At 40.4% G+C, this 26,188-nt stretch overlaps 1 protein-coding gene across 1 annotated transcript in view; it reads right to left on the bottom strand.

The window, feature by feature from the left end:
- Positions 1–26,188, bottom strand: part of LOC122792184 (microtubule-actin cross-linking factor 1-like) — a gene marked incomplete in the record, with an annotated part of 3,579,694 nt that overhangs the window by 2,255,191 nt on the left and 1,298,315 nt on the right. The window contains 1 exon segment of the mRNA XM_044059907.1: positions 25,092–25,275. Coding sequence (XP_043915842.1) covers positions 25,092–25,275 — 184 coding nt within the window.

Genomic DNA, 26,188 nt, shown 5'->3' with positions numbered 1-26,188 from the left:
AAGTGGGAAACTGTTACATGGTACAGTTATTTTAACATGCACACGAAAGTGAACAAAACTGCCATCTATGATGTATAAATATTTCAATGTAAATAAGTTAACTGTTGAAAAACAGAAAAAAATATTTAACCATGCAATCTATATATAATGCCTGTGCGCTCTACTGCATAGCCAATTTAAACTAACGTTTTAAGAGTAAGTGTCTTCCCTTCTAGACTGCTTCTACCTTCCATACAGATGTTGATCCAACACCTGGAATAATGCCTGTGCTTTACTACATAGCCAGTTTAAACTAAATCTATGTTCTAAGCTCATACGACAAATTAGCATTACTTTGTCTACTGTACAGAATACCTGCATACCACTGAGATCCCTCCAACACTTACCTGCTTAAAAACCTTGCTTCTCTGCCTCTATTTGCCATCAATAAGTTAGTCACTACTCTAGTGCCAACTCTCTTAGTTAACTATGATCTCTTGTTTTTCGGTTTGTGGTTTTCCTTTTTAACTGTTTTTATCTTACTGTGAATACCTGTGTATACCTTGCTATAACATCTCTTCCCTCTCTGTCTACACCTCTGGTAGACATTCCACAAACTGGGAACCAAACTAAAAGGAGAAGGGCCACACACAAGTATGTCAAAGTTTTAATAAAATAGTCTTGGCGCTTTCGTCAGACTGTATCTACAGACTTCCTCAGAAACAAATAAACACATCATAACTCATTTAAATATCCCTCCAAAAACATGTGACCATTGAACAATTAGTTAATTAGCAAAATTAACAACATATTAAATAACCCCAGAAATGTTAAAAACCTAAAACAATCAAATAATATACGAATGATATAGAGTATATATAGAGATATAGAGTAATTAAACCCAGGGTACATGCAAGCACTGAGTTTGATTTGCTGCCTTAATTCCTTTTGTTCAATTAACTCATTCCAGGGACCCCCCCCCGGCACTTTTGAAAACAGTATCAATGCCCACAAACCCAAATTCATGGTCTGGATTTTCCAAAATATGCCTAAAAAAGCATGGTTATTATTTTTCCTAATATCTAGCATGTGTTCATAAATATGCTCATGAAACTTTCGCTTAGTACTTCCCAAATAAAAACAATTGCACTGTTTACAAAGGGCAAAATAAACAATGCCAGCAGTATTGCAATTACAATGGAAGTATGTCCTAATACAGTTACCATTCACAAAAACTTTGCCAACTTCAATAAGTAATTACAAAAACCACACCCCTAAAGGTGCCTTTCCTTTTAACGGAGACCAAACATTCCTTTCTATCAGCGGTATCCCCAGAATCAAAATACCTCCTTCCCCTACCACCTCTTTAGAAAACAAAATAAAGCACCTACAGTACAAACAACATTTCATCCCTAAGTCTCTACTACTATAAGGTGACATTCAACCAAACCCTGGCCCAACCCCCCCCGGTCAATAAATCTAACTCTTCTAACCAGCCCAACACTACTCCTCCAAAAAAGCAAGTATCTTTTTACTTCATGAATCTTAGAAGTATCGTAAACAAAATTAGTGAATTCCATGCCTGTAAGGCTAACCACACCCCTGATATAGTCACCCTGACTGAAACCTGGCTGAAGCCACAAAACCGTGGCAATGATATCCTTCCCCCCTGGATATAATATTCTTAGACTAGATAGACTAAAGAAAAAATGGGGTGGAGTGGCCATTGTATATTCAAACCATCATACTCCAAGTCTAAACCAACCCTCTCCCTCCTTCTCACCTGAGAACTCCTGACAGCCAACTTTAAACTCAACAATTACACCACTATCACACTTGTACCGATCTACATCCCCCCCCCCCAGAGATAACATTACCCTTCTAGAAAACACACACTCTTACCTTTCTCAAAACATCCACAATGAAATTCTTCTTCTTGGGGATGTAAATATTAATTGGCTAACTCTTCACTCCCCAAACACTACTTCACGCATCAATTTACATGGCTTTGTACAACTTATCTCAACCCCCACCCATATAAACAGATCACAAACCCCCAGCTCTTTCATCAATTGGATTTTAGTCACAGATCCCCAAAAATACCATAACCCTGAGACCCTACCAGACTCCCTAAGTGATCACTCCCCTGTGAAAGTTCTTAGATACACTCCTTATTTCACTAGGGCTCACAGATACATAACCTGTTGCAAACTATCCACCTTCTGTCCTGAAACTTTTAATGCCAGGATAAACTGGACACATCTAACCTATCTCACCCTTGATGAAGCTATCCACTCTTTCAACTCTACTTTCCTTAACATTCTTAACTTTCTTGCTCCATCCCACACTGTTCACATCCAATCTAATAGATCCCCTTGGCTTACCAATGACACCCGCACCCTAATGAAAACTAGAGACAGGTCATAGAAAAGGTTGGGTAAAAACTAAGCTCCCTTCCCATTTGCAAAAATATAAAGAACTGAGAAATCTGGCAAAAATCACATCCACAAAGACAACAGGAATTTCTACTTTAACCCCCCCCCAACTGACCAAAAAAAACAGATCACAAGAAATTCTGCAACTCTATAAACCAAATCCTGCACCCTGGCAACCCTTCCTCTCCCAACCCCTGCCCAAACAACTCACCAGAAGAAACAGCTACCTCATTCAATTTCTATTTCATTAAATCCATATCTAAGCTTGTAACTTCCTTCCCCTCTACTACCAACTCAACTGTTTCCAAATCCTCTCCTACTCTCAACTCCTCTACCATTTTCTCTCTTACAACTGTACCCTCTAACTATATAAAATACTTGCTCTTTAAACTTAAACCCTGCTCTGCTTCTGCTGACAAACTGCCTCCCTATTCCCTACAAAATGCTGCTGAATCCCTTGCCTTCCCTGTATCAATCACAATAAATCGGTCCATCTCAGAATCTAAGTTGCCATCTACCTGGAAAGAATTCTACACCATCCCCATTCACAAAAGAGGTAACGCCACTGATATCATAAACTTCAGACCCATCACGATCCTCTCACCACTCTCAAAAATAATGGAAAAATGCATACACAAGCAAGTCATGAAATACCTTCTACACAAAAACCTGCTCACTCCTACACAGCATGGCTTTTGCCCTAAGCATAGCACTACAACTGCCCTTATATCCTTCATTAATACTATCTCTCTAGCCAGAGACAATAAGTTGGTCTCCTGCCTATTCTTCGACCTTTCAAAAGCCTTTGACACGGTCTCTCACCCTCTTCTGCTGAACAAACTGGCTAACCTAAACTTTTCTGCCTCTAGTACTACTTGGTTTTCCAATTATCTCACTGACCGTCTACAATCAGTGAGATGGCTCTCAGCTCTCTCCCTTCCTCTTCCTGTCAAGAGTTCCCCAAGGATCTATCCTTGGCCCATTATTACTCAACATATTCACTAATCTACTCTACACCTCCTGTCCACAGTCATCCCTTGTACAATATGCAGATGAGTCCACCATCATCACCATCGCAGATACTCCGTCTGACCTTATCTCTGCAATTCAAGCATCTTTTAACTCAGTTGAATCCTGGCTCTGTGACAACCAGCTAATTCTTAACCCTAAAAATACAAAACTCTTACTATTTCTCCCAAAGAACTTCACACACCTTAAATCTACATTTTCTGTACTGTCCCTCAATAACACCCCCATTAATGTTGAACCTAATACAAAACTACTAAGAGTAACAATAGATGACCAACTCAAAACTCAAGTTTGATCTACATGTAAACAACTGCATCAAAAAGACACACCAAAAACTTGGCCTTCTTTAGTGAAACAAAATGTTTCTAACAAACAAAGCAAAAATAACCCTCTCTCATGTGTACCTCCTACCTAGCCTTCTATATAGCTGCCAAATTCTTACCAATCTTAACTCCACACTACTAACTAGAGTCTACCTATAACAAGGTTGCCAGATTTACCGCTCACCAAACTTAAAAAATCGCATCACTGTCTTTCACTAAGATACCTAAACTGGCTGGAATTACCTCACCAGCTTCTACTCTCTCAACTACAGATAATTCACTCTACTATACCCGAAATCCTTTGCCCTAGCCTATCTCCCCTCATCTCTCAATATTCCTTCACTAGGTCCCTACGTAGCTCTGACCTTAACCTACTACAAATATACAAACCTAAGACTAAAATCGGCTGCAACCTCTACAGCTACAATCCTACCATATCATAGAACAAATTACCACTAGAAATCAGGTCCCTCAAACATCCAAATCAATTCAAAATTGCCACTAGACAGTACCTCTGAACTCACTGGTCCTACCTCTGCACTCATTCTCCCTGACCTAGCCCACTAATTTATATGTAATAACCAAAACTTCAAACCTTTTTAGCTTGTAAACCTCTTCAAAGTATCACTTTTCTTCTCCATCTCTTACCTCCATTTCAGTCACATATCTCATGAAATAACTACATACACTATGAACTCATATCTCATGAAATAACTACATACACTATGAACTCTCTTCACTGTTTATTGAAAATGCTTGTATCGAATAATTTCTTGTGCATGCTTTTGTTTTTTTTTCTCCATTATTATTTTTCTGATAAAATGTATTTCACTGTATGCATACATTGTGACCCACTGACACTGTTAACACTAAAATTGTAAAACTGTGCAGATTTTCTCCCAGGGCCTCTGCTGAAAAAGGGCTACTTAGCGCACTTGGACTAACTCGGTCAACAAATGTAAAACAAATAAATAAATGTGATCTGGTTAACTGAGCTGTGATAAACTCGCTGTAGAAAGGCAATCAGCCAAGCCTTCTGGATGAATGAAAGCATTTTGGAATATATATAGTCTGTGATATTTTTTTTTTTTGTAATTTAAACATCAGAAAGTTACGCTAAGGAATGATCCTGCCTAATTTTTATTACGTTAGTTTAATTTAATTTTTTTTTTTTTTTTGATCAGGTTAGTTCCACCAAGCCTGACCTAATTTTCATGGAGGTCAGAGCTAAAACTCATACTGACTATGGACAGAACAGGTTTATTCCCTACTGAGTATATCACATGATAGAATGCTAGTAAAGGTGCTCATGAAATATGAACATTACAAGGAAAGATTATGTTTGTATAAAGGATGAAATGCGGAACAAACAGCAAACCATTTGTTTGTAATACTGTCAGAGGAATTTCAGTGTAAAGAGCTTAAGAATATCACAAAATAAATGATAAACTGGTAATATGTAATACTGGATTAAAAGAAAACTATGCACAATTATTGTTATGCTTTTTGTGGGTGATGAGGAATGTCAGTGTGCTGAAATTTTACATTAATAGACTTTGGGATATCAAGAGTTCTATGTAATGCATTATTGATAAAGTGTAGGGTACTAAAGCCACATGCTTTTGCTTTTTGTTTGCATTTGTCTGTTTATGTGTATTTTTCTGGATTATTTACTGCATTGTGACTGTTAATTGTCCAAATTACAATGTCTTGTTATTGGTTTCTTTAAACATTTTACTGAAGCTATCCTGGTTCTTTCCTCAATGAATGCAGTTGCAACTTTATACCCATTGAAGCCACCAGCAACTAAGATAGAATCACAGCTAGGATAGCTCCTCGATCAAATCCACTTCGTGCAAAGTCTGATACTCGAACACTGAAAATGTCAAACTCCTAATACATCTGAAGTACAAATTTCGCCCCTATCTTGACCAATGTTAACGCTTGTTCCTAGGTCAAATTCAGAATGTATTTCAGCTACATTGTAATTCGGCAATGTGACTTTTCACGGCTGTGACTCATTCATATGATCATTCGACTGGATCCACTTCAATAAAATGATAGCAAACCATTGTAAACACATCTGATCTAAGCATTGATCTGTGTACATCCTAGTGTTGGTTAAGTTCTCTGTGTCAGACAGGCTTGACAGACAGCTTTCTAACTGTGCACAAGTAATGCAGGTTCAAGTCCTTGGTGGTTTAGTGTACACTAAGCTTTATCCTGTAATCCTGAGTTGGATTCCCTCAGTCTCCATTCTCCTACTTTGTCAGTATGAGCATGAGCAAACTGATTAAACAGTGCTCCTGAGCTGACAGCTGGACAGTGGTCAAATGTGGCCCTAGGCAGCGGAATGGACCAGGCCTCACAGTGATTCTGGTATCCCATTACTTGTCTCTCTCCCCCACTTACAATAAACACTGTTCAAAATTGTCACAATGCATACAATTTTCTTCTTTATTTTTGAACTGCAGGCAGAGATATGAATTTAATTAAAAAATTTAATTTGAATATCCTTTGTTGACCAGGCTAGTCCCACTAGGCTAGTACAGTCCTTTCAGGGGAGGCCCTTGATGGTATTTATACTACTATGGGAAATTTGGTCAGGGCATTGGGGAACTTCCCCTTACTCTCTTCAGTGGTGCAGGCAGATGCAAGAGATCTCACAGCACCTATTCATTAATGCAGATAGATGGGGCTTCAGTTTAACATCTCATCCAAATGGTGACACACTCAGAAGTGCTACCCTCCATTGTTAAAGTGAACTGCAGTATCAGCAGTCCACCTACAATGGTGTGCAAGTAGAACCCACAGCCTTCTGCACCAAAGGCAAGTATGTTACCTGTTGTGCTACTAACACTAATTTCAAATTCTATAGCACAAACACTGATGGGCATCTACTAAACAAAGCAGTTGTATATTGAAAACAGACTTAGCATGAGCAACAGTATATTTCTTTTCCCTTGAAGCTCACATTCCTTTGAAAATGCACCAAAGCTCAGGTTCCTTGAAAATGCACAGAAACTCAGGTTCCTTGAAAATGCACTGAAACTCTGGTTCCTTGAAAATGCACCGAAACTCACATTCCTTGAAAATGCACCAAAACTCTCATTCCTTGAAAATGCACCAAAACTCTCATTCCTTGAAAATGCACCAAAACTCATATTCCTTGAAAATACAAATACCCTCGTAGTTTTGAAGATTTTTTCCATTGAGAAGTGAAACAAAATGTATGAACCAATAAAAGCACATGAACAGTCTGGTAGTTGGTGTAGAGGATTAAGGCTCTTGTCTCTTGTAGCCAAGGTTCAGGGTTTCAGCCTGATTAAGTTTATTAACTAACCTGCAACCCCTAATAAGGGGATTATACACACACACACACACACCTGCTGAATGCTCCTCTTTCATCTACTAGTTCAGAAAAGGATGGTAGCAAGTTCCAAATGTGTGTTTGAGAATTTGCAAAGGCTAGCCTTAAAAAACCCACATTCGAGAATTCAGATCCCACGATGTGTACAATGCATGTACAGACCCAGACTGCATGCACTGTAATGATGTACATACAGACCACAGATGAGTGTGGGTCCTTAAAGAAGAAATGCAATATATTTTTTTCTCTAATTGATTAATTAAATGTTGCATCAGCCAGTGGACCCTAGGCAAATACCTAGATCACCTTAGTGCTGGATCCTGCTCTGCCTGGGTCACCATGAAGAAAGGGTCTTTACTTCACAGGATTTTTACTGCTGAAAGCTAAGGGGTCACTCTGAAAAGTTTGGCCCCTCCTAAAACTATGCTGCTTGTTACTAAGGAGATCAGAAGTAGTGCAGTTGGTGGTCAGTTGTGAGGAAGCAGCTCTTTATAAGACTTTCGCAGTGGGATTAGAGAGTAAAATAAGTTGCTAGATGAGCTATCCTGAATGACTTTACATGGCTAGAGACAAATTACCACCAATTTTAGAGAGCAAAGAAAATGCCATCAGTTACTGACAGGTTAATAATACACAACAGCAAGGAGGTAAAAATCACATCCCTATAAAAATTGTGGAAATAGTCCATCAAATCCTTTCAAGACAAAGATTTTTTTCAACTTTCAGTTTACATCTTGAATGCTGACCAAATGGAGGGAGAAAAACTGAGTATAATTAAGTACTACAGGATAGTAGTTGATTAGTTGCCTGTATGGACTGGTTACATATTGGTTTAAAAAAAACTGGGCAAACACATCTGCAACAGAATGTGGGTGAGAAAAGCTCTGGCAGTTGCATTATAACTATACAAAATCAGCTGGTCAGCTTAGGGATACTTTCCACCAAGTTATTACGACAAGACCCTTGGAAGGAACTATAGATCAGACTGTGTGATGTACTGTTAACAAGCTTTCTAGTGAGTCAGCACATTCATATAAGTACTGAGCACATGCAAGCAAATCTGCCATTTTGAGTGAGCAGCCAGAATGAGAGCATGCAAGTATGTAGTCACTTGATTAGTTTAAGTTTAATGTTCCTGCCATCTACCCTGATGTATTTGTATACAATAAACTACTTAAACGAACACCCAAGCCACAACATCTTCTTAATGCATATAAGAAGAGCAACATGGTGTCAGAATGGGATCCAGAGTTACAGCCAAGAGGCAACCGGTTAAAGCTGGAGGAATATATAGGAGTGGATCATCTCTACTGCTCAAACGATTCGCAAAACAGGTCAGAAAAATTCCAGGTACTAAACTTGCTTAAATGATTTCTTTCATAATAAATATAAAACAAAGCAGTCAGAACAAATTTCTTATTAGACGAAATGCCTGAAACTGCGACATACTGATTAGAATATTCTAAACAATTACAAAAATGTTTGAAACAATATCCAAATCTCATAAGATGTACAAAAAAAAAAAAAAAAAGGAAAACGACCGTATTTTTTCACTATGTACTACTTTTTCGTATTAACTAAAGCTATTCAAAATATCTGAAGTGTGAAAAGTGTTTGCAAATGTGTGCAGTATTATAGTGCAGTTATTTTGCAGCGTATAGTCATTTCAAAGAATATTTTACAAAGTACAGTTATTTCAAAGCATATTTTGCAAAGTGCAATATTTTGAAGAGCTTATTGTATATTTGAATATTATTACTAGTACCTGGTGGGTGTGAATGTTTGTACATAATTACAAGGGCCATTTTGCATTGTGTTTTACTATAATCTGTGGGCATGGCAGAAGGGTTTTGCAGACCCGCACTGCTTGTGTTTGATAACAATACTGTAGAAAAGTGGAGAGTGTTTGAGCAGGAATATGGTATTTTCACACAGATAGCTTTTTCTGACAAAGATACATGTACAAAAGCATTTATTCTGCTTAACTTAGCTGGTTCAGAGGCCAATGAAAGAGAGCATTCATTTGTATATGCACCTGCTGTGCGGGAAGGGGAAGACCGCCATATTGTGGTACCGGCTGAAAAAAAGGAAGATACAGAGTGCTCAATACGAATACTACAATGGAAAGGCACTTATTTTACAAAAGGGATCAAAAGCCTGGTGAAACTATTGTTGCATTTATAACTGACTTGATAAACAAGGCTAAAACGTGCAGATTTGGTCATTTGAGAGATGAGTTGATAAAGGACAAGCTTGTGTCTGGTATTAATCATGACACAGTAAGAAAGATTTTGCTTTGAGACAGTGATTGAATGTTGAATAAGTCCATTGAGATTTGTCAGATGCACAAGCTTACAGAAAAGCACACAAGTATGCTTACAAATGAGAATAGCAGCAGAAGGCACAGTGACAAAACTCATGTTAATAGTATGCAGCACGTGGTTAAAAGAAACAGGACCAAGCACATGGCAGCAACTGCAGGTCCTGTAACAGTCCCTGGTAAACCCAGTCTTTCCAGCAAATTCCAGTGCATGCTCAGTGAAGCACAAGAGTGAATCAGCAAAGTCAAAACATGTGCCCCCACCCAGCATCATAGTCAACTGTCTTTACTGTGGTGGAAATCATGAACCCAAACGAAAAAAGTGCTTAGCTTTTGCTCAGAAGTGTCATTCTTGCAATAAGTGGAATCATTTCAAAAGGTTTTGTAAATCAAATAAGGCACATTATTTTATTAAAAGACGGCATTCCAAGAGGCAAGTTAATCAATTAGAAAGCTGCAACCCTACTTTTTATGTTGATGGCATGTCTGTGTTTAGTGAAACAGTCAATGTAGTAGATATGTGGGCAAAGGAGATCTTTTGTACTGTTTGGATCAATGGGAATCCCATAGAGTTCAAAGTAGATACTGGCTCAAAGTGCAACGTTACGTCAGCAGAAACATTTGCTGGAGTAAAAGCTACAGAATAACTTGATTTGACAAAGTGTGAGAAGCTCGTTTCTTATGGTGATGAAGAGATTCAAACCGAAGGGTCAGTAGTGCTTTCATGTTACTCTGTTGGGAACAGCTATGACTTGCAAATTTTGTAGTCAAGAAACAAGTGCAGTCATTATTAGGCCTCTGAGATCATTTGAAAATGGGTCTGCTTTCATTTAATAAAGAAGTTCACCGTGTAAGCCCGCATGTCAACAGCTCAAATTTCACCAAAACTATTTTTTCTGAGTATACTGATATTTTTGCAGGCAAACTACCAGTTGTGTACTCTATGAAGTTAGGCCAAGACGTCAGCCCAGTTATCAGACCAGCACGGAAAGTTCCAGTAGCTTTGCAGAGCAGAGTCAAAGCCAAACTAGACAGAGTGGGGCAGCTACGAGTAATTTGTCCAGTAGAAGAACCTACTGAATGGGTATCCTCCACGGTAATAGCTCATAAGAAAAGCTCAGATGATATCAGAATATCTGTTGATCCAAAAATCTGAACAATGCATTAAAAAGCCTCATCATTCAATGTGCACAGTCAAAGAGGTTACTGCCCTCATGGCAAACGCCACTGTTTTTTCTGCAGAGAGTTCATTTTGGCAAATTTTGCTTGACCGAAAATATTCATTATCAGTGGCGGATCCAGGAATTTACAGAAGGGGGGGGGCGCAGTCTGGAAGGTCAACCAGTGGGTTGGGAGGTGAGAAGTGGAGCACTTGGAATGGCAAGAGTTAAGTAAGACAAGCTGATTCTTCCCATAGAACAAAGGTGGTTTAGGATTACTTGAACTGAATGGTTATTTTACACTATGCAGTCTAGGGTCATACATCTAAATATAACTATATCTGTCTATCTGTGTGTAAGATGCATAGATATATGTGACTTGAGCAGAAGATCATAAATAAATGAAAAGGGATGTTGATAATGAAAGAGTGAGGGGTTAGAGAAATAAGGAGATAGCAGGATTTGGAATGCTGGTGCTCAAGCAAAAGAATCACCACAAACATGCAGACTATTCTTGTAAAGCAATCAAAAGTATTCTACGAAATAAGTCAACACCTGAATAGAGAAAGGAGAAGTTACATGTAGGAATGACTGCAAGTTAAGGTATTCTGGGTGCAATCTCACCAAAGATTTGTGCAGCAAGATTAATGATCATTGTCCTTAGACAACTCATTCTGACATCGTCTGTGCTTGTAAGCACTCCTTAGTTTGTTTCTAGTTTTTCATTTTAGACATAATTACTCTTTGTCCTTTTTTGGGCTTGGTTGTCAGTACCTTCCTGTCTATATTGTGCTTTCATTACTGTAACTGAAGTTCAAAACTTTATTAATAGATACATTTGATTAGTGCTCTATGCTGGTAAGCACAAGTTAAATAAAAAACATTGCTTTTAAGTATGCTTAAAATCAGCTCTCATTTCTCTGCATTCCATCAGCCTCACTAGATTCCTTCACACACTTTCTTCATTATCCTCATCCAAGTCATAATGAGATAAAATGGACAAAACAGAAATCGTAGTATAAGCCTCAGCAAGTCATTCACTTAAAATGGATTATTAGAAATCTAGTCCGTGGTGATGCAGCGGTAGCGTTGTTGCCTCACAGCAAGAGGTTCTCCTGTTTGTTTCTCGGCTTGGGTTGGGAGTGCCTTCTGTGTGGAGTCTGCATGTCCTCCCCGCAGTCGAGTCGGCGTTTTAAAGACATGCGTTGAATGGGGGTGCCTTCATTGAAGGTTGGGCATCAGGCTGGCAACTCGACACCATAAAAACCAACTGCCAATCATTAGCGGACCGGAGATCCGCTGTGGTGACCCCTAACCAGGAAAAGCCGAAAGACAAACATTAGAAATCTAGTAAACAGGTAGTTGCATTGATTCCAAAAGCATTTTCTTCCAGCAGAGTACATGATTCTATAGTGCTCCTTCTTAATAGATAGTCAGGTAGTGCAGCATTAAAAATTAGCACATTTTAATTGTGCATATGGGAATTTGATTTTGCAAATAGTTAAAACTGGTAATGTCAAATTACCTTTTTAGTGTTATACACCATACAATTAAAAGTCTATTTAAAGGCCTGAAGATCATACCCTGTAGTTTTCTGCATTCCAGTTCTGTAAACACTCACTCTTTTCAAATATGCACATTGTTTTGTTTGTGTAATTTCTCCAAGAGTTTTGGGGGTCTAATACCATGACTGGAATGGACCCCATTCCTAAGTCAGAGTACTTTTAGAGTACATGAAATTAGTGTTTCAGTATTTGATATTAGCCAAGAGTGCCCAGAAGTGCTGCATGTCATACAGGTTTGCATGTATTGGTAGCATTTTTAAGTGCAATTGTAAATTCTTTTTATATTAGTCCTGTTGTTCCTACTACTATTGGAACTATCTGGTTATCTTTCTTTTACACTGCTCTCATTTCTGCTTGCAAATTTTGGCATTTTTTTTTTTTTTTTACTTTGTGTCGTTCTGTATGTCAGACACCATCTTTTATCTATATGAGCGTTATATATGTTTACAAGAGTTTTGAAGTCAACCCACTGACGAATAAATACAACCAATGTGACTCTGTGAAGACTGGAAAACAGAGAATAGTAGATCTTGCACTTGGTATTGCCATTTACTTAGTGAATGCCCCATTGCCTGAAAACTTCTAAGGTCTTGACTGACAAGTCGATAAAAAGCAGATTTTCTTCAGAATGTCTGCCATATCATTCAATACTGCAGGAAGGACTACAGAGAACAGGAAGCCTTCACTGAGGGCTCAGTGCTAATATGCTTCCTACTCCTGTGATTGACTCTGTGAAGACTGGAAAACAGAAAATAGTAGATCTTGCACTTGGTATTGCCATTTACTTAGTGAATGCCCCACTGCCTGAAAACTTCTAAGGTCTTGACTGACAAGTTGATAAAAAGCAGATTTTCTTCAGAATGTCTGCCATATCATTCAGGACAACCCATATGTTATGACTGCAGATGCATCCTTGAAGGACATCAGGAAGCCTTCACTGAGGGCTCAGTGCTAATATGCTTCCTACTCCTGTGATTGACTCAGCTGCATTGGCCACAATCCACAGTCCTACTAAACAGTCAATATGCTATCATATCATTTAACGATTGCTTGTATTTTTATTCAAACTAATCCTACAGAGTCTTGCAAAATGCACACCCCAGCGTCTGTACATGAAATCCTGACAGGACGATGCAAAAACTAATGTTGGGGGCTCCAAAATCAGGGCAAGATTTTAAATAAACCTAAAGTTGTTGGAATAACAGGTTGCACATTAACATGCACATTCTGAAAAATATGAAGACAGAAGATAAATGTATACTACCTAGCCATGCTCACATTCCTAGACCAAAATTGTAAGTGGAAAAAGCTGGACATTCTGTGAAAATCTGGACAGGTCAGACATGCCTTTGAGAGTTACATCTTCCAAAGGTAAATAGCCACAGTCCACCTCTGCAATCAGTGGAGTCCCGCACTGCCCCAAACCTCAGTATCCCATTGTAAAAACAAACACTGGGTGTTAAGCACAATAACAATAAAGCAAGAATTTACTCAGTGCTGAAGAGTCAGTGTCCACTTGTGTGTCATGTCAGACACACAATATAAGTAATAAAATGCTTGCTGCTGCCCACAAAGTAAAATAATAAAAATAAAATAAAAATAAAATGAAATTCCAATTTGTCTGTAGGAGAAATGTTTAATAGTGCTGGTGATGCAAAGCAGTGCACTTCCATCATGCACAATGCCACACTGTCAAAACTTTGCCTCAAGAAAAAAAAATATGCATGTAGAACAATCCCAAAGGCCAATTCTCTCTGCCACTGCTTCCCGCCTAAAATAATGGCAATAAGCATCAATCTAGTCTCTCTCCCAGTTCTCTCTCTCTGTCTAGGAGGTAGTTCTTTCAAAAATAACAGCAGTTATCATTGGCCAGAACAAATTACAACCAATGGATGAATTGGACTCCTCCCATCCCTCTCACTCAAGTCTAGTGAAGGTGTAGAAATTTGCACTGTGATAGTGATGATGAACAATGGGCTAATTAAATGCACACTGGTATAATGGAATGTTGAGTCAGTCTGCCTTAACTAAACATATACCATATCCCAAAGTGATTACTCACATAAAACTACGAACTCAAAGTCTAATGTCTGATTTCCAGTCTCAGACAAAACGGCTATTTAATTTTAAAAAAATGTATGGTTCTGTCAGTGTTGTACTGGAGCAGATTTTGTGTTTTTCTGTTATATAGTACTGACTGAACACATCAAATATTTGTATCAAAGTATCATTTCTCTGGGAATTCAGCTTTGACATTAGACATTATTTCAGGTAAAGACAACAATTGCTTTTAGTACACCAAAAAATTATTATACATGTTACACATAAGCAATAGGTGGGAATGTTGCTGCATGTGTTCTGCACACGATTTAAAGCTGTAGCTAAAATAAGGTAAATAAATTGTGTAACCTGTTTACCTAGCATGCAGAAAATAACTGCCAGAGATGGCATCAACACATTGTCTATTACTTCCGTTTTGTTTTAAAATTTCCCATATCTAGTATGGCAGTTGCTAGGCATCTGTTCAAATAAGGACAACAGCGATAAGCCCACACTTCAAGCTTAAGGTGCTAACAAAGGTGAACTACTTCCAGTAAGATGTTCGTAAAAAAAAAAAAAAAAGTATTGTACCGCACCTGCTAGTTGCCAACTTTTAAAAAAATTACAAAAATTAAACTTACAATTTTAGTTTTCTGACTGCTGTTGAAGATGGTAGTGCAGTACAATAATCCAGCGCGCAAGCAGTAGAAGACAAGTAGTACATTTCAAACAGGGTCAACTGTCACAGAAGTTTCCCACCTGAAATAATACACACACACACACACACACACACACACACACACACACACACACACACACACACAGGTAAAAGTTAAACGCCGTTAGTTAGCTAACCAAAATGGTGCCAGATCACGTTGTGCATTATGGCCTTGTCACACTCTGGATTGTCAGTCTTGGTTTCCTTACGCCAGATTGGCTGCTGACTTGCATTTCTCAGGTTACATTCAACCAATCAGCTGCAAGTGAGGGCAGGAGCAGTCCAGACTGCATAACTTCTGGATGCTTCACAGAAAAAAATGGAAAACCGGACTGTATACTTAATTTCCGGATAATCCAGAGAAAAAAAAAAGAAAGTACAGTTTTGTACCTACCATAAATGTAGATGTTTGAGTGCTAATACAGCTGCAGTCATAACAGATGGGTTCTCCTGCCATCAGGCAGGTCCTCGGTCGGCCGAATTCCAAAGTCTAGGTCCGGCGTCGGTTGTCGTCGCTTCTTCCCTGACGTCAGTGCGACAGGGGTATAAAGGAACCAGCCAACGCCATTTTCTTCTGTTTTTCTTGCCCCAGATGTCAGGTGCTCCCAGAAGGAAGGCAATACATAAATTTGTGTAATAATGCAGTGCAATATAATCAAAATACAGTAGTTGCAAGCAAATACATCATAAATGAATACCCCAATCAGGTTGTATGAGGATGTGTTAGCCTATAGGCCTGTCCCAAGAGGGGAAGGAGGGAGGGAAACCTGGATTGCAGCTGTATTAGCACTCGAACATCTACATTTATGGTAGGTACAAAACTGTACTATGTTCATCGTGCATACAGCTGCAGTCATAACAGATGGGTAGAATCCCAAAGCTAAGAAAGGGGTGGTAGGCACTAGGTGGAACTAGGTGGAGCCAAAATGCCCTGCAAGACTGCAGTGGCAAAGCCTGCTCTAGATTTGGAGTATAATGGTAGGTTGTAGTGCTTGGAGAAGGTATGCACAGAACTCCAAGTGGCTGCTTCCAAAATATCCTTGGTAGGAACTCCTCTGAGGAAGGCTGCAGAGGTGGCTGTGGCCCTGGTGGAATGAGTTCTAATGCCCGTAGGTACAGCTTTGCCATGAAAGGAATAGCAAAAGCGTATGCAGTGGGCTATCCATTTTGAGATTGTCTGTTTGGAAATTGGCTTTCCTTGAGCTCCTACCGCATAGGACACAAAGAGCTGTTCTGATTTTCTGAAAGGCTTTGTTCTGTCCAAATAATAACGTAGTTGTCTGTGGATGTCCAAGGAATGTAGTAATCTCTCCCCTTTGTTTTGAGGATTAGGATAAAAAGTAGGTAAATGTATGGCCTGATTTAAAGCTACCCTGGATACCACTTTAGGCATAAAGGATGGATTGGTTCGTAAGGAAACTCTGTCCTGATGGAAGATGATAAAAGGCTGGACAGCCATGAGAGCCTGTAGTTCTGAAACTCTACAAGCTGAGGAGATGGCCAGAAGGAAAGCTGTTTTCCAGGACAAATATTACAAATCTGATGAGGCAGCTGGCTCAAAGGGAGGCAAGGTCAGTTTTTCCAGAATGAAATTGAGATCCCAAGCAGGTATTGGTTGTTTCCTTGGAGGTCTTAAATTCTTAGCCCCTCTGAGGAACTGTCTTAAGAGAGGGTGAGAGAATAAAGGTGGATCAGTGTTGTATTCTGCAGAAATGGCTGAGGCATGGATTTTGATGGAGGAGAATGACAGTCCACTGCTTAGCAGTTCAGCCAAATATTGTAGTATTTGAGGTAAATTCAGTTTTCCCGGATCCTGGCCCTTTTTCTCATTCCAGACACAAAAACATTTCCATTTTGCGGAGTAAGCTTTTCTAGTTGATGACCTTCTGGCCTCCAAAATGACATCCTGCACCTCCTTGGAGAGTAGGGCCTGTTGTGATGCTAAGGAATCTTCCATGCAGCTAGATTGAGTGTTTTTAGCTGGCTGTGAAGAGTTTTGAAGCTGTGCTGAGTTAGAAGAAGAGGCATTAGAGGCAGGGTCCATGGTGGGGAATGCGTCAGGCTCCTCAGGAGTGGGTACCAGTGTTGCCTTGGCCAGTCCGGAGCAATGAGAATCATCTTTGGTCTGTCTGCTCTGGTTTTCAATAGAACTTTGGGCAGCAGAGGAAGAGGTGGGAAGGCATAAACTGTCATTGATGTCCAACTGAAAGAGAGAGCGTCCACTCTCCAGGCCTTTGGATGGAAAATCCTTGAGCAGAATTTTGTCAATTGATGATTTTTGTGGGAGGCAAAGAGATCTATGTCTGGCCTTCCCCATTCTTGGATTATTTCTGTAAAACTTTTGGATGCAATTTCCATTCGTGTGGATCTGTCATATTCCTGCTTAGGTTGTCTGCCAGCGTGTTTTCCTTGCCTGGCAAGTACTGTGCTTGTAGTTCCATTTGTAAGTCCATGGCCATGTTCCAAAGTGACATGGCCAGTCTGCATAGGGGTAAGAATGTGTTCCTCCCTGTTTGTTTATGTACCACATAACTGTGGTGTTGTCCGTTCTTATCAATAGTTGACCTGGTTGAAGAAGGTCCTTGAAAGCTATAATAGCATTTATTACTGCTAGCATTTCTTTTTGATTGATGTGAAGGTGCTTTTCTTTTGGGACCATTTGCCCTGAATGCACCGATCCGTCATGTGCGCCTCCCAGGCGTAGTCCGAGGCATCTGTTGTGATGACTTGATTTGCTTGAGGCTTGCTGAATGGAAGACCTGTGTTTGTTTGACATGCTTGAGCCCACCACAGAAATTCCTTTTGCAGACATGGAATTAGTGGTATTATTGTTTCCAAACTGTGGCTGTGTTGAGACCATATGTTTTTCAGGTACCATTGTAGTTTCCTCATATGCAGCTTTGCACATGGGATTAGTAAGATGCAAGATGCCATGAATCCCAGAGCCTGCAGGATTTTCCTTGCAGTCAGCCTGGTGCAATTTGCTAGTGTTCTGAATTATTGAATTAGTTGCCCCTGCTTCTCTGGCGTGAGGTAGGCCATCTGGGTGTTTGTGTCCAAATTGGCACCCAGGAAAATTATCTTCTGAGAGGGTATTAGCCTTGATTTCTTTTTGTTGACTGTGTATCCCAGAGAGTTCAACAACATTATTACATAAGCCAGATGTTTCAGAAGAATGTGCTTGCTGTCCACTTGGATCAGGCAGTCATCCAAATAGGGGTATATTTGTATCCCTTGAAGTCTGCAGTAGGCAATTACTGATGCCAGGCATTTCATGAATACTCTGGGCGCAGTAGATAAGCCAAAGGGCAATGCAGAGAATTGATAATGGGTTGAACCTGCAAGAAATCTGAGGTACCTTCTGCAATTTTGTCTGATTGGGACATGCAGGTATGCCTCCTTGAGGTCCAATGTTACCAGCCAAGACTCCTTGCCCAGCATGGGAAGAAGTTACTGTAGAGTGAGCATCTTGAATTTTGGTACGAGTAGAAATGTGTTTAGGATGGATAGGTCCAAAATAGGTCTCCAATCTTTTCCCTTCCTTGGCACCAGAAATAGCCTGGAATAAAACCTTGACCTTGTTCGTGCGTAGGTACCTCTTGAATAGCTTTCATGTTTATGAGATCTGTAATTTGTCTTTGTGCCTCTGCCCTTTGATTGTGTGGCAGGTTTGGCATGCCTCTCATTTTTGGAAGGGTGTGAAAATGGAATTTGTAGCCTCTGTTTATAATGTCCAGGATCCATTTGTCCTTTGTGACAATATGCCAATTTTTTGAAAATAATGCCAGCTTTCCTCCTAAGGGGGCTGCCATTTGAGACTTGGTTGGCATGCAAAGGGGAAAGTCATTGGGTTTGCTTTCTGAAAGATTGCGAGTTATCCTCACCACCTCTTTGTGTAGGAGCTTGCCATTGTCTGCCTCTAAACGATCCTTGGGATTGTCCTCTGCCCCTCTGGTGCCTGTATCTGCCTCTTTGGGGTCTGTCCGTGGCAGGAAAGGACCAGTTTTTGGAAGGCCAAATTCTACTAAAATGTGGGGGTTGAACCTGTAGAAATTCTTTCACAGTTTGCATTGATTTAGCCTTTTCCTCCATTTTCCTTAAAACCTCCTCAGCATTAGCACCAAATAGTACATCCTTTTGAAGGGGGGCGTCTAGTAATTTAGCTTTGACATGATCAGGCAAGGCTTGTTCCTTGAGCCAGGCATGCCTACGTATGACTGATCCTGTAACAGCAGCTCTACATGAAGCCTTTAGAGCATCAAAACCACATTGTAAGGTATGCTTGCCCACTTGTTCTGCACTATGCATCAAATTCTGCAACTCCTTCAGGTCTGGTTGTTCAGGTTGTGACATTTTACTTTTCAATTGTGATAACAAAAACTGTTGGTATTTTAGCATAGCATATGAAACTGACAGTTTAAGGCCCTCATGGATAAGGTAGCCGAGGTATATACCTTTTTTCCCCACCTTTCTAAGGATCTGGAATCTCTCGGAAGGTAATGGATTTTTAGCAATGGAGGCCTTAACTCCCTTGGGGCCCTGTGAGATGGTTTCTGGGTCAGCAGCATGGCTTTTGTATAGAAATTGATGTGAGTCAGGAACCCTGTAGTACCTGTCAGGCTTAACTGGAGCTGGAGGTAGAGAGTCCAGGTTAAGGCAGGCCTCTGAGTAAACATCATCTAGGATGTCCAAGACAGGAGGTATAGCCAGAGGCCTGTGCTGAGGTAGCAAGAGAAATTCCCTGAGCCTTTTCTTGGAATCTGAATAATCTTGGCCTTCCCAGTGGAAGTGTTCCCTTAAGGTATGCAAAGTTTCCCCAAATGAGTAATCCTCAGGGGGGATACAGAAGGGATGGATTCCTCTGCATCAGAGTCTTCAAAAGGGGAGTAAGAGTGTTCCTGATCATCAGAGTGCTCTGAAATAATGGAGCCCTGATCAGAGGAGGGGGAATCTTCCTCCACTCTGGGCCTTTTGTCCGGTGGGGGCTGAGAACCTCTGATAAGAGTAATTAAATCCTCAGCCATTTTAAGCATCTGCTTCTTAGGCATGGGGCCTGGAGATGGGCCCTGTGTAGCTGGTCTCTTAGAGTGCATGGTTGCTTTAGACTTAGTGAAAGCCTTGATGGAGAAAGAAGAGGAAGGTCTGAAGACACCTTGAGTGGAGGTGGACCTGTCCACATTCTGAGTTTCAACGCCAAGAGTGGCTTCAGTATCAGTAGTCGGGGTGTGGGCCGAGGAGCCTGCGACCTCGGGTACAGGAGACACCATCAAAGAAGTGTCGTTGGTATTCAGGGGCTGCGTAGGCACCTCGCTGAGAACCGGACCACGTGTAGTCGGCTTTGGCGTGGTGTCGGTAGAGGCCATGGACCTCATGTGTCGGTTCTTATCTTTTCGTTTTTTAGACAAAACCGGAGTCGGAGTATCTGACGACATAGTATAGTTAAATGCTTTCCCAAAATAATGCTGGGCGAACTCCGCCCGACGCTTAATAGTGCGTTTGTTGAATGTAGCACAAAAGCGACAGACCGAGACGTCGTGGTCTGGGCCTAAACAAGGTATACAGAGCGAATGGAAATCCTTATGCGGTATTTGCTTCCCACAAGAAATACAATTATTAACTTTGTCTGACATCGGTCTGAGGCAAGAAAAGTTTCCCCAATGGGGTACTTAAGCTTTTAAGAAGACTTCGGTTTCCAAATTTTTGCAATCTCAGGAGCTGGCCGACCGGCACTTGCGAACTGCTTCTGCTTCAGGCACCGCGCGGCAAGAAAGACTGAAGAAAATGGCATCGGCTGGTTCCTTTATACCCCTGTCGCACTGACGTCAGGGAAGAAGCGACGACAACCGACGCCAGACCTAGACTTTGGAATTCGGCCGACCGAGGACCCACCTGACAGCAGGAGAACCCATCTGTTATGACTGCAGCTGTATGCACGATGAACATCAGGTTGTATCCTTGCTCAGCATACCAAAAGAGCAACAGGAAGTTCAAATGGATTGCAGTTTCAACAAAACATAATATTTTTTATGACATTTATGTCACAGGTTTAAAAAGGGGGGGTGCGCCCTTGTGCCAAGGCCTAAATCCGCCGCAGATTATTAACCGCATTCGGTACACCATTTGGAAGTTACAGATTTCTGAGAATGCCATATGGGATAAATTCTGCCGGTGAAGTCTTTCAGCGTGCAATGGAGCAAATCTTTTTGGGCTTTCCATGTGCTATTACAGTAGATGATATTCTAGCAGGAGGCAATGGTGAAGTTGAACACAACAGAAACCTCAAGAAAGTTCTGGAAAGAGCACATGAAGTGAATCTTAAAAATGAATCCTCAGAAGTGCAAGTTCAAGCTATGAGAATTTACTTATGTTGGTCACTTGTTTACCAGTTCAGGTTTATGACCAGATCCTTCCAAGCAAACAGCAATTCTCGAGATGCCAGCTCCAGACAATGTCCAAACCCTACTACTTTTTCTTGGCATGGTCAACTATCTAGGCAAGTTCATTCCAGATTTAAGCCAACTTTCAGCACCGCTCAAAGAGCTGACACACAAAGATATAATTTGGTCATGTTCAAAACAGCACCAAAGAGTTTGACGTCCTGAAACAGAAAGTTGCTAACCCACCAACTCACAGCTACTATGATGCTCACAAACCAGTTACTCTTTCCTGTGATGCTTCTAAATTTGGTCTAGGTGCAGTCATTCAAGATGGTAGACAAGTAGCCTATGCATCCTGAACTCTTACCAGGCCAAGATGCAATATGCCCAGATTGAGAAACAGCTCTTCGCAATTGTGTTTGCATGTCTGAAGTTCCATGATTATATTTATGGTCGACCTATCCAGACTGAAACTGATCAACAACCTCTTGTTACTATTTTGAGAAAGCCTACGCATACAGCTCCAGCTAGACTGAAACGTCTGATGATCAAATTGCAAAAGTACAATTTCCATCTTGTTTACACAAAAGGCAAACTTCTTTAGCTTGCTGATGCCTTATCCAGATTGCCCAGAAAAAACAGAACAGTATAACAATGAGCAACTTGACTACAAAGTCATGGAAGTGAGAAATTTTTCTTCCATGAGCTCAGAACCCGCACAGCTTCAGATCTAATTCTCCAGAAGCTAAACCTCATTATCAGTCGAGGGTGGCCTTCAAAGCAATCTTGTTTACCAGTAGAAATGCAACCATATTTTCCATACAAAGATGAGATTTTGTCAGGTAATGGTATCATCATGAAAGGTCCTAAAGTGATTGTTCCAAAGTCCTTGCAACAAGAGTATATTAAGATCTTGCATTGTGGCCACCCAGAAACTGACTTGACCAAAAGAAGGGCAAGAGGTCTAATATTTGGCCTTCTATGTCAAGATACATTGAGAAATTACTTTCATCTTGTTCGGTATGCAATAGTACAAAGCCGCATCAACAGAAAGAACCACTTCAGTTAAGCCAAATTCCTGAACTACCTTGGTAACAGTAGCCATAGATATCTTTGAATGGAATGGTCAACATTACTTGGTGTTAGTAGACTCTTATTCAAATTGGTTCGAGACTGACCTACTTCCCAACCTAACTCCCAGTACTGTCATTACTAAGCCGAAGTGACATTTTTCTGTCCATGGTAGTCCACACAGAGTTATTTCCGACAATGGTGCACATGGTTTACAAGTCAGCAGTTCATGAGATTTTCAGAACAGTAGGACTTTGTTCATATTATGAGTAGTCCTGAATACCCTCAGTCAAACGGGTTGGCTGAACATGCAAAATGCAAAACAACTGTTAGAAAAATCCAGACATGACAATACCAATGCTTTTCTAAACTTGTTAAATCTCAGAAACATTCCTCGTGATAAACATCTTGGTTCACCTACCAAGAGACTTATTTTGAACCAAACCAGAACCACACTACCAATAAGCAATAATTTGCTGGTTCCAAGTGCTAAGAACAACAAAGCAGTAAAAGCCCAGCTGTTGAAAAAATGTTTGTCCCAGAAGTCTTACTATGATAAAACCAGCAAACCGCTCAGTTCATTGAAAAAAGGGGAGATAGCTAGGATGCAGACATGAAAAGGTTTTGATTGCTTCGGATTTGTGAAAAGTTTGTGTTAAGAGCAGAGACTGTACATAGTGGAATCACAAGGAGTGGAATTCGACAAAATCAGAAGCATTTGTTACCAGAGTCCAAACCAGTGTTACAGCATCTTGCACGTGACAAATACTCTAGTTCTCACAGTGACTTGTCCAATGTTCCTGTTCCAGAGGACATTCCGTCAACAATTCCCTAATTCCTGAGAAAATCCCTGAGAGTCCTCAAGCAGAACATTCCCCAATGACTGTCCCTATTGCTAAACTCAGTCCTAACTACTATGTCACGAGATCAGGTTGCACCTCGAAACCTACTTCCAGATACACAGTAACCTGGATATAACTGCTGTTTTTCTTTATTAGTGTCTGTATAATTACATGCCTATTAAAATGTCACTGTTTATATGAGATAGCTCAGTAAAGAGGGAGGATGTAGATCAGCGTGTGTGATATACCTTTAAGAAGCTTTCCAATGAGTCAGCACATGCATATAAGTACTGAGCATGTGCAAGCAAGAGTGTCATTTTGAATAAGTAGCCAGAGTGAGAGCATGGAAGTATGTAGTCAGTCAGTTATACAGTTCATTTAAGTTTAATGTTCCCTCCAACTATCCTGACATATTTGTATACAACTGTTGTCTTTCGGCTTTTCCCGGTTAGGGGTCGCCACAGCGGAACTCCGGTCCGCTAATGATTGGTAGTGGATTTTTATGTACCGGGTTACCAGCCCTGATGCACAACCTTCAACGAAGGAACGCCCAATTCACGTATGCCTCCACACAGAAGACGCTCTAGCTGAGAATCGAACGGGACAAAGTCTTGCTATGAGGTGACAACGCTACCGCGGCACCCCCACCGCAGTCTACATGTTTGTATACAATAAACTACTTAAACGAACAGCCAAGCCTCAACGTTTTCTTAATGCATATAAGAAGAATGACAGGAACAACAATTTAAGTCTGACACTATGTTTTGCTAATGATATAGGCACTAGAGGGATCAGGTGGGACAGGATAGGAGTAAGCAGTAGACACCAGCTCACCCATCATGGGGTGAGGGAGGCAGCTAGGCTCGCTGCATGGACAACACCTGCAGGAATGTAATTGTATCGATGGCAACATGAACAGCCTGGTGTCGCCATGCTGCAAGTGGTGTGCAGCTTGCTCAGGTAACTGAACATGCCTGGAAGTTTGCATGCATGTCCCAAGACAGCAAAAGCAGAATTTTTAGGCTACTGAGAGGTGGAGATAGGACAACCTACAGGATCTGCAGCCTAGTCTGCTCCCTAACACCAGACTCTAAAAGGGAAGGAGGGCTTTCACCCTCCTGATAGAGGAAAGAATGGAAAAAGCATTAAAAAACTGAGTACATACTAAATACTCAACACAAATCACTCTTCATGGTTAGAGGCATCAGGGTGCCACAGTTCCATAACGGTTTATCCAAATACCACCACCTGTGACATGATCATAATGTTGCATAAATACTGTATGTTCAATATGTTACACATAAATATGGTTAGGTCATTATGTTACATAGATATAGTCATTATGTTACATAAATGCTCTGCGAGGACCAGTTGGATAAAACAAAGCTTGGTCACAAGTAGTGAAACTGAACATGCTCTGTTGCTACCACAGATGTTAGGCCAACTATTTAATGCTAAAGGATGCCTTTCCTAGAGCTACTTATTAGATGCCAGAAAGTGTTCCACTTATTTTACTTGGGCTCAGTCCCACAATAAAAGTCTATACTGCTAAAACACAATTGTTTAAATTCTTTGGCATCCCAAGATATTTACTTACCAAATAGGGTTACTTTCAAATCATTTTTTTGAAAGTGGCTTCTTCAATTCTGGTAGTGTGCTGCAAAAGAACTGAGAGAGAGAAACACCAGGCATCACACAGAACAGTGCCCAGTGCTGCAGCAGTATAAACTTCCAGGAGTCCAAAGAAATCTACCAACAATACCAAAGCTCTCATTCAAAATACTATTCCCAGCACACTTACTTTCTATAGTACTCATTTTCACAAATGCCAAGCCATGAAAAAGATTTGTTTTTATTCCTACCAGTTTCCATGGTATTTTTAAGGCTTTGGTAGTGCTCCTTGCAGGACTCCACATCCCTTTCCAGCTGCATTCGATCAGCAATGGAGAACACCTGGGAATCCCTACTGTCTTCCAAAAAGTCCTCAAAATGAGCCTGTAAATTCCTCATGGACTGCTGCTGGTCAGCAAGTGAAACAGATTTGAGCTACAGAAGGAGAAAGAAACAAATATCAGTGTTATGCCATAGATTTTACCTCAGCTCCTTAATGTAATGATATGGATTTACTACATGTTTTTATTTGCCACAATAAAATAACAGCAGCAACATGGTTTAAGATCTTCCTCTCTGGATCTGAATGTTTAGATAGCAATCCCCTGCAAATGTGACAATGATAATATACCTCTAAACTGTCCTCTAATTTATGTGAACGCAGCTGATGGTTTCACCCATTGTGTATACTCAAACACGACCACCAAACCAAACAGACCACCTTATTAGGTGACACAACACATGTTTAAGTCTTTAACTCATCAGGTGTGTCTGGGTTTTAGCAAATCTTTGTAACATAAGCTCTTACCATTGTTTAACCTGGAACTAAGGGACATATATTCTCCTTACAAACCATTGTCAAATTCAAGGTTTGGCTCCTCCAAGAATACCTTACACAAAGCAGTACAACAGACTGCAACAGTTATGAAGATGAACAATAGCCTTTAAATCCTGTCACATCTCCCATGTGCATGCTTATAGCCTTGAGCGAGTCAAATTCCTGGTGCTCTGGGTCTCCCCCTGAATGAATAGGCACTTCCATTAAATACACCGAGGCTGTTTTTTAAAGATAAAATAAAATAAACAAACTAAAAAAAAAAAAATTACACAAAGAGAGCCATTCCTTATCAGGTATCGCATATTTAAGGTTACTGAGGTCACTGCCTCTTCATTAGTTAGGACAAATGGCATTCAAACACCTTGCCTGGCAAATGTCAACAGGTGTATTCTACTACTTTGTTCAGCAGGCAGCACAGGACATGTTCAGGCATATGCCTCACCAAGAATAACAGGCTAATACTAAGCATATGCCTCATTAAATGTCGACAGATGTGTCAGTACCCATCTG

Source organism: Protopterus annectens, chromosome 1.part2 (assembly GCF_019279795.1).
Source record: "Protopterus annectens isolate FY-2018-M chromosome 1.part2, PAN1.0, whole genome shotgun sequence".
Lineage (NCBI taxonomy): Eukaryota > Metazoa > Chordata > Ceratodontiformes > Protopteridae > Protopterus > Protopterus annectens.
Note: the sequence above shows the minus strand (reverse complement) of the source record. Positions and strands in the feature narration are given on the sequence as shown.